The 10,433-nt window shown below is 36.2% G+C and overlaps 1 protein-coding gene across 6 annotated transcripts in view; it reads right to left on the bottom strand.

Moving 5' to 3' along the window:
* Positions 1 to 10,433, bottom strand: part of LOC139811628 (uncharacterized) — a 227,368-nt gene that overhangs the window by 31,513 nt on the left and 185,422 nt on the right. For 5 of the 6 annotated variants that reach the window (XM_071775935.1, XM_071775932.1, XM_071775936.1 and 2 more), the window contains exons 10-11: positions 2,466 to 2,767; positions 1,543 to 1,853 (exon numbers count right to left, since the gene is read on the bottom strand). In XM_071775935.1, coding sequence (XP_071632036.1) covers positions 1,543 to 1,853; positions 2,466 to 2,767 — 613 coding nt within the window. The remainder of the gene's footprint in view (positions 1 to 1,542; positions 1,854 to 2,465; positions 2,768 to 10,433) is intronic. The other variant, XM_071775938.1, reaches the window with a different exon arrangement.

Raw genomic sequence — 10,433 nt, 5'->3', positions numbered from 1 at the left:
CTAGTAACGTTCCAGAAAAATTATAAAATATAAGAATTATGGCAAAGATTATTTTACGGGAAAGATTATATAGACACTGCAGAAATGCTACATGCAACAGATAATGGATAATATATGTGTGAAAGAGATACAGAGAAGTTAGATACATGTTTGAAAAAATGGGAATATGAATATAAAAGATTAAAAAAGATTAAAAAAAGAAAAATTACTGCGCGCGTGTGAGTTAAGGAAAGAATTTTTAAATTGTTTAAGGATCGATCGCTGAAAAGTGTACATATTTCAATCTACATCGAGTAATGGAAAGTGTGATGACACATATGCTTTCACGCCAAACTTTACACGAATTCATCATTGATGCTATTTAGGACATCGAGTACACATTGAGTTAGAATTAACATATATGCACAGACATAAATTAACTTCTTAATGATTATGTAGCAATAGTAAGTTACTTAGAAGCAAGCATTCCAAGGTGTTAAAGAATGAGACGTTAAATCAGTGGCACTCAAATGCCACGAAAGGTCACACACGATACAAGTCAGAGAACTCTTTCACAGGTTACTTATCAAAGATTACGGGCTTTCAAATAGCGAAACCTTTAGGAAACACGACGTAAGTGATTTGTTCAAGCGATAATGACAATCGCATAAAAGTATTAATTGGTCAATCAAAGATATATATTACTCTTTTTAAATTAAATATAAATGGAAAAAGTTATTAAATAATTAAGTTATTTTGTATTACTACATGCGCTACATTTGCTATTATTGACCTTCTCTGTATTGTAAAAATGTATAAAACGCACAAAGAAAATAATAGAATATATATCATAGATATATTTATAATTTATTTTTAATTTTTTTAAATAAATGAATTTTATATTATTCCGAAATTTTTCCTATTATAATTCTCAGTAATGTTCTTTAAATAAAATCACATACTGATCTAATAAGAATTTCTTTTTTAAATATAATAATGAATAGAAAAGTAATATATAATCTAAAAGAAACTGACATAAGGAGATGTTTTCTTAAGATTTAAACGAATTATTTCATAATTAAATAAACTAAATAACTTTTCATAAATGCAAAATAACAAAAAATGTAGAATTTAATATACTATGGTTGAACAAAAATTGTCACTGATCGCTTATACAATATCTCTTTTTCACGGCGATACCTGATATTCACGTCCATATTTACGTTCCAAGTAACATCCTACGGTCCACCAGCAATACTATTACGAGCACTGCTAATCAGAGGATAATTCTTCAAAGCCTCAAGTCAAGACGTCGTGTCTATTCGCACATCTTATTTAACGCGCGTCGGGAAGCGCGTTTGATCGCATGTTGAATTCATAATAGCACTGCCGAAAGAAAAAAAGAAAACGGAAAACGGGACCGTGAAATCCATCTTGAACGTAAATGGGGGCCTGTTAGAGTCTCAGATTCGCCGACGACGTCGTGTTTTCCGACTATGCCACGCGCCGAACGTTCAGGCGTGGTGCTTTCTCTTTCTAACAGCGCGAATCCCCGGCGCTTACCTTTCTTGATGAGCAAGCTAGTGACCCTCCGTAGCGCCTCGCGAGTGCTGGAGGCGGAGCTGTGCTTACTTTGGCCGAAGTATTTGTTGGGTGTGATGTTCGTGGGCAGAGTCAGCGGCTTCCTCTGGTCTCCGGTGCTCGGTAGTCGCGCGTCATAGGCGTTGTTCAGCCGCTCGAGATGTTCGATCGAAGCCGGTCGCGGCTGATTCGCCTTCCTGGTGGGATACCATCCGCGATTTGGGCCCCCCGCCAACCGGAGAAGCTCAGTGCCGATTATGGCCTGCTCCAGACCGGGATTGTTCCGTCGATAGCTAAAAGTGACGCAACGAGATTAGTAAAGCGTGGATAATTCTCGACGTACGAGGAATATCTCAAAAGAAGAGTCCAAATCAATTTTCACAAATAGACTAACAAGGGGACCTCGCGAATCCAAAAATTCTGATTTTGATAAAACTTTACACACATGCAGGAGGAAGGGATAAATAGACGAATTTATAAATTTTCAGTTGCGGCCCAAAAACGATTCTAAGGGGTGAAATCACCCCTCATAATGGGAGCTTTCCAGCAAGCGACACAAGTGTCGTTTTGTCTTTATTACTCATTGCAAAAAAAAAAAGAAAGATAGAACGACGTTTGTGTCGATTTTTGTCGCTTGCTGGAAAGCTCCCATTGTATAGCGACTTTTTGCTTTTTTTTACATATATCTCTAAAAGTATTCGAAATCTCAAAAATGTTTTATACAAAAGTTTCATGATATTAGCACCTTTATTTAACTACATTAATAATATTTTGAAAAAATGATTATAAAAAAAGAGGTGGTTGCACCTCTTAAATTTTTGGGCTACAACTAAAAATTTTTTACCACATATAAATATCTTTTCTGATATTGTTCGGGTGAAAACGAAGGTAGTGTCGATGCTTACCCGGTAGCTGTAGTGGGTGCGTACCAGCCGGGTTGTCGCCTCGACTGCGTGGGATTGCCGGCGTGTTGTGGCGTTCTGGGAATGTCGCTGCCTCTGGCGAACACCGGAGTCTCCGGTAGAGAACACGACGTCTGCATACCGGAACCGGTGCCGGTAACGACGCTGCCGCCGGTACCGCCACCGCCGGTACTGCTACCCCCGGAGGAGCACGCCTCCGCCGATGGCGAGTGCCTTTTCGTGAACGGTCGTCGGCGGGATGGCCCTGGTAAATCGGTAGGCAGAGTTCTCCGTTCCACGGGCACCTGGGGGAGACAAAAGAAAATTTAATTAATGACAATTAAGATTATTTCTAGACTATTTCTAGAGCGATATACCGAGGAACACACACATAATAATATTCTAATCTTAATTTAATCTCAGAATTATAAATTAAAGAGATGCTATCGAGATTATTAGAGTTGATTGTATATTCAAGGACATTCCGCGAACGATTTTTAAAAATGAGAAAATATATTTCGGCGAAGTATCTCGCGGAATAAAATAACAGTACCTAGGTACCTAACTTAAATCTTGGAAAAAGTTTCTTTAATTTACTAAACATTTTTATTTCCAAATAAATTTACAGCATTTTTAGAGACAAATTAAAAATAAATTTGATTATTATTCAGACATTTTAATTCTTTTTTTCATTTATACGATTATGAAAAAGAGGATAAGAGTTGCCAATTAAAAAATATCAAATTTGAAAAAATATTGAAAAATAATGAAAAACTTTCATAAAACATTTTCATGTTGCATAAAATTATCATCTTTTTATTTTAAAATAATACAAAAAAATATAATCTGTCCAAAGAAAATATTCACATTTAAATGACGCAAAAGAGAATTTTTTAAAATAAAATATAGTATAAACCTAGATATTCGCAATATAATCAATTAATCATCTAAAAAACAATTTCGATAAAAACTTTTAAAAATTCCGACAGAAAATTCCCCGAAAACTTTGTATTTTTTGATGGAAAACAATTTCCTGAAAATTCCAGGTTTTCTTATAACAGATATTTCGAATAATAATTTTAATCTGGAATTTTAATCGGTTACTTTAAATTTTAAACTTTTACACAAATGTGCTATTAATTAAACAGCTATTACCTAAGAAACAACGTAATTTTTTGCGTTAACCGAGAAATAAACTTACAATTAGTAGACACACGAACAATTAACTGACAATTACCGCGAGTTCGAATTACCAGAAAGTAATCATACGAGATATTGCAATAATTTTTTACCGAAATTGTTATATGAGCGCAACGGCATTCACGTAAATGATGATTTTTCAACAAAGCTGCGCGCTACTGATAATGCAGTTCGAAAAAAAAACATAGTGGAAGAAAAAAAGAAGTACGAGGGTCGGCCCTTCATCAAGGACGTAAGAATCCGCGCTCGACTACGACCAGCAAGACAGATAATTATTGCGCTGTAAATCATTGTTATCGCGCCATTCGAGCACGGCCGGGCGCGGCAATGATAGAAATTCAGTGGGCGAAAGTTCGCCGCTTCGTCTTGCCTCAACTTTTATTGCGAGACCGCCCGTGGCAATAATTAACAACTAAATGCACCGTGTTTTCGTCATGAAAAATCTGACCTTTCCTAGTCATGCTTGAAAAATGGCAAGCCTAATTTAACGACGCGATAATGTTAATTTTAGTGTTTCCTGTAATATGGGCCAGTATTCTTTTCTATAGCGATATCATATTCCGACAAAGAGAAATTCGATTTTAAGTTAAAAATCGGGGAAATGTAATTAAAATTTAAAAATTCCATTAAATTTTTACAAAGGCAAAGTCTCCAGATTCACTAAGAAATCGTCCACCACCAGATTAAGAGCGTTTATATGGGGAACATTTGTATACACGTGAACTACAAGTAATCCGACGATCGTTGATTACTTGAACCACGACGATTAGACAATTAATTAATTAAGATAGTGAAGACAACAAGGAAATGTATCATAACCGACGGATTAGCCTTGTATCCGATTATTCCGAAAATCCCTTGTCGGGATTCCTTCTTCCCGTAGTTATATTAAAATTACCGCGGCTGCACGCTCGACTTCATCCGCCGGCGCGGTGAAAGCTAGCGGAAAGGACGACCGGAGAAAAAGGTGGTCAATATCCCTAATGAAAACTTTACGCAGTTCAGTCAAACTTCTTCGTCTCCCTTGCCCTTATACTCTTTACAGTTCCTCTATCCTCCCCTTCGTCCTCCTCGTATAATCCAAGCAAACTTTTCTCTTTGTCCGCCGGGTAATATGGTACGTTAAGGCATCCCGAATCCCGACGCAAGATTTTTGAACGGGGATACCGAGTCGACCGACGGCGTATAAATTGCGTTCCTTTAAACTTTAAGACTTGTCGATATTTATTTACATCCTATTGATGAAAATTCCTCGAAACGATGAACATCATCGTTTCGAGGATTGTCATCAACCAATTGTGTTAGGTCACCTAACCTGATATAACACACTAATCCAGATAAAATAATATAATCTAGGATTTGCGTAAAGATGAGCACGTTAGAAATGAACAACGAACAATGAACGCGAATGTTCGAATATTTGCATTTACGTTTATTGTTTGATCGTTTCCATAATGCGGTTTACAAATCTTGATTAGAACCCGAATTACAAGGATTTAAAACAAAAAAGCATAGGAGCCTTGTAGGACTTAAAGTTAAGAAAAATATTTCTGTATTATATGCATGTCAATGAAGAATTTCATAATAGACTCGAATGTATCTTTTTCTCGATAAGAACATTTTCGACATTGCAGATTTTAAAATACAATACATTGGAGATAAAGAAAAGAAAATGTATGAGAAAAAGATATGGTTTTGAGAATACTACTGTAACGAAATTTTTAAGAATTCTTTTGCTGTACTATCTTTTCTCTACTTCCGAAGTTTTTAATAATATTAGATTTCAGAATTATGAGACAAGATCATCTCGTCTATTCATAGAAGAGAGTAACTTGTTCACACACAAAAATTTCTTAGCACACATTCACTAAGAGAGCGTCTGCTCCAATTAAAACGGAATCTCGGCGCCCGTTGAAGTACAAACTTATTCATTTCATTAACATAAGATCGCGTCGAAAGTCCGACTTTCCTCGGCGCGAGTTTGCGTTCATTTTTATTCATACTCAGGTCGAGTCGAGTCGACTCCTATCAAGCGAAAAGAAATCGGCTCGCGACTAGTTATTCGCACAACGAGTAAACGAAATCGAATCATTTGCTCGCCGGCCAGACCGTCGCGTGTTTCATCCTTTTCCAATTAAGCAGTCTTAAAAATCCTCCCCCGTTCTCATTTCATTATTCAGTATACGAAGGTAATTGCGAAGGCGCGTTTCAACAGAAATCTGAACGTGAAGATAAATAAATCGAATGTATATTTGTGTGTATGCGTAATATAAATTTAAATATTATTCTAATAAATATATTTGAAATTTTATTACATTTTAATTTTATTTTTTTTTCATAGCATTATATTTGCGCTTTTTAAACTAAATCTTTTATTGATCGTTTTCCTATTATTTACAAAATAATTTTGCGTAAAAATACTATAAAATATACTTGGCGTTTTTTTAAAAACATTTTTAATATGTTTTATTATATTTGCATGTGCGCAACAATATAAATTTACTCTCTCTTCCTTTAAAAATTTTCCGCGCAGCAACTTGTCTTTCGTCTCTCCTCATTCTTGTAGGACAACCAAAGTTACTTGTTGTCTATCTACTTGAGGTAACTCATTGAACGAAGTTTCGCTGATGCGACGATGTAAGGAACGTGCACGAGCACGCATCACGTGACAAAGGATTGATAGATAACGTTCTTACGTGAAATTATCGCGAGATGGACGTTAATCTTAAAAGTAAAAATTATTTATTGTACATGTAAGATTTATGTATTTATTTATGTATTTATTGTACATTAATTTCGCACAAAACGACTGCAACACTTTATCTCAATGACGTATAACATATGATTTTACACAGTCCTTTTTGCTCAACATACAGAAAGACAAAATATATAGATTGAAATCTCGCCATAAGAGAAGTTACCGAATTATTTTCGTGTTATTTAGAGTTTAAGATTGAAAGGATTATGGGGAATCGAGCTTTTAACAGTATAAAGTATAAGTAAACAGCGAAATCGTGTTGCGTCTTATAGAAGAGCATTCGGCTCGGAGGATCCTCGTTCTCGAAATACGTCTCTCGATTCTCATAACGCGATTGAAGGGTATACTCGATCGTAGGGATAATACAAGACGAGGGGGATAAAACGAGAGGAGGGGGGAATCAGTTCGTTCCTCCTTCCTTCTTTTCATCTTTCGAACTGGGATCCCTTTCAAGCTGCGTAAGATATCCGCTTTCTTCCAATACACGACGGGATATAACGCAGAAATAATTTGACTCCGCCGATGAATCTATTCGTAGATTCGCATAATCGATTCGTAGAAGGTCTGGCCTTAACAGTTTATCTTCTTAAAAATCACATTGCCGAGATATACCGCCTATGTGAGAGAAAATCCGTAATATTTTCTCGTATCTTTTTCATTTTCTACATCGAGTATATCTATGGATTTTCAGGGACCGTGCTTGAAAGCTTTCGAGTAGATTCTAATGGAATTTCAAGTCGATATTTAGTTTTCAAAGTTGAATATCTTGGCAATTAAGCCGCAAATTAAAATTCTGTTCAAGTAGTTTACCTAAGATTAATTGAGAAATGAGGATCAGCTGTTGATCATTATTCTCTTTTAATGACTCTCGGACTTATCGAACAGAAAAATTTTATGGATAAGAAAGATTTAACGTCTGCTTGGAAGGAGCAGACTTTATGCGATAATTTAAGAGTACCTCGTACAGAGCTCAACAAAAAAAATGTGTTTTGCAATATATTGCAGCTCGCGCAGATTGAATCCCATTTCGCGCTGCGACAGGATTACAAGAATACACGATGTGATCTCTCCGAGCCTTCGTCTGCAAAAGAGCCCTCTGCATTGAGACCTTTTATACTCGGAAGCTGTTTCAGAGATCGATCAGATCCTACACTCCTCGAGTATCGGTTCGAGCCTTTCATTTTGAACTGCGCTCAAGCATCGGTTTCAAGAACGGATCATTGAAAAAAATTGCCAATATTTGCAGCCATATTACGACCGAATTTCGTACCACCACGATTCGCCACTCCGGTTCTTTTCCCCTGCGTTTTTTTTTTACGACAAGCCTCCATTCCCCGACCGGCCTCACCAGGGGTGCACGGTACTAACGATTACTCTATTCGGCGGGAGAAGGGGATAGGAGAGAGTGTCCCCCCATAAGATTCTGCAATTCCGTGATATTCCTTTTCAATTAAGATCCTTTGAATGAATTTTTATCTTTGCAATAAAATATAAACGTATTACAGAGATATGTCGTACCTTTTCTGGTTTTATTAAAGTTACAAGTATCAATAGCCAGGAATATCAAGGGAAATCAACCTGGAGTTTGAAATACTATTCTAGCTTGATGTCACTCGCGAATTATTGCAGCGGAAAAAACGTCCACTCCAGCAATGAACGTCCGTCATTTCGATGATCGAGAGCACACGGCGATACCGCAGAAGGACCTTTCGCGATGACCTATCGGCTCGATCGAGGAATCAAATGGAATTTCATTGGACCTCAACAGCTTCATCTTTTCACGCATGAATTAATCGCGAATGTAGGATTGAATCAGTTATAAGAATGTTTAATTCTTTCGAATTTAAATTCATTTTGGATGACAGCTATTCTGGTTGATAAATTGAAGATTTTCCTCTAGAAAGAAACAGCTTTTATTTTGCGGCCCTACACATGCAATTATTACATAATAATAAAAATCGATCTTTTAGTATTGTAGATATTTGTATGTATGCAAAGATCTCTCACAGCCATTATTAATACTTGGATTATATCTTTTTATCTCCAGCTTTGCCATTGTATGTGTAAAAATATTTCTTCTTTCTGTCCCTCTCCTCCCTCCTTTTCTCTCTTTTATGTGAGATGTCGAAATTTTTCGCTTTCGTGATAACATTCTTCATGAATAAATGTAAAATAAAAGAAACAAACGGGTAGTATGCAAAATGTCGCTGCAACGTTCGCGACAAAAATTGCAGGACGATGATCGATCACAGGGCAAAAAAAATTTTTAAACGTCGGGAACAGAATAAATCTGTTTGACATGCATTTGAAGTTGAGGGCAGAAAAGCAAGTTAGAAGATGTGTTGTCACGAAGTATTCCAGAAGGAATCGACCGTGCGCTCGCTTGCGCTGATGCATATTTGAATATGTAACGAGTCTAAACTCGGTTGCGTATCACGAATGTTTCTCCGCGACAGCTGCGTTTATATTTCGCATACGTGATTCGTTACTTCAAGATGTATGACGAAGTACAAAGTCTTTGCCGCGAAGTCTACAAGCAAAAAGTCGCGGCGCTTTAAGCAAATTGCAACAAACCAGATTAACAGCAAATTTGAAAAGCGTGCTAAACTCTTATAAGATATACGCTGAAATGTATTTTACTGAGAAAATATCAAGACAATTGCAAATTTTTGATATTTTATATTATCAGTAGATGTAATCAAATCGAATTACAATTCTAAAGAGTCAAAAGAGTTTCAAATTAAATGCAAGATACAATTTAATTGCATGTATGCTTTGAATTCAAATCTCAGTTCGTGGCATTCTCTCTGTCATTTATACCTAAGTAGAAAATAAATCCGACTATATAGTCAGTAATTAGATAGCTAGTAACTAGATCCCAGTAATGTGTAAAACATTTTGGAGGCCAAATGTATGTATGTATTGTATTCAACATATAAAAGAAAGAATGATTAGTAGGAATGGGATCAAGTTCAATATGTATTTAAAAATCCGAATCAAATCCAATAATTAAGTTTTACTTTTTAAAATTCGAGTAGATAATATTCATAAGAAACAATATTTCATACATTGTACTTGCAAAGTAATCAATCACGACTAGTTAGTTCCGAATTTTAGAATAAGTACCTGTAGGATTCGAAATGTACTTGTAAGTAGTTTTTATCGTAAAGTATTTTAAAAAATCTAAATAAATTCACAAAACATGTCTACATTGTAGTTGACGATTTTATAGTCATTTTGATAAACATCGTTTATTTAATATCTTCTAACAGGCTTGCAAGTTTTACAGTTACGAGCAGATATCACTTTGGCTCGGACGCCGTAGACCCACGTATACACGTTAAAGGTTAATCTCTCGTAGATTTAAAAAATAATTTTTTTGGTAGAATTTTATTGATTCTTAGAGATTGTAACTAATGACGCACCAGTCCCAAACTAAAGTATGTCTCATTCAGTTTAAGGACAGAGGGTTTAAGGGAGAGCATATTATAGCTTGTGAAATCATCGGTCAGAACTGTCTACCTTCACGTCCCTTTTTTTCAATAATAGATCAATATATTTGAATCATCCTTTTTATTCTTTCTCTTATATGATCGGCTACATTTTGATCGATGGTTTGTTCTGAATAAATCCTTTTTGAAATTTAATTATAATTTAAAAGTCAATCTTCTTACAACTTTGATCCTTCTTATATATAATTTGTTTAAACCATTGATCAAATACCATGCATCCTCTCTCCCTTAATTTTAGAAATTCCCGAAAACCCTATATCGAACGAAGAAGATACGGCGACGAATTGGCGGTCGCGCGCGGCGACAGAGGCACTCGTCGCGTTTGCCCGCACTCGCATCCCCTCGAGTGACGCACCCGCGTGTGTGTATGTACGCACGCTCGCCCTCGCTCGAGCTGTTACTTTTCATTATGCACAATGCGGATAGACGTGGACATTTTATTTATCATAGGAATACGCGCGCGCTCGGGTCCACCATTCACCGGTGTCCCTTTCTGGCTCC

This window comes from Temnothorax longispinosus, chromosome 4 (genome assembly GCF_030848805.1).
Source record: "Temnothorax longispinosus isolate EJ_2023e chromosome 4, Tlon_JGU_v1, whole genome shotgun sequence".
NCBI classification, from domain to species: domain Eukaryota; kingdom Metazoa; phylum Arthropoda; class Insecta; order Hymenoptera; family Formicidae; genus Temnothorax; species Temnothorax longispinosus.
The sequence above is the reverse complement of the archived record's forward strand: the minus strand, read 5'-3'. Positions and strand labels throughout refer to the sequence as shown.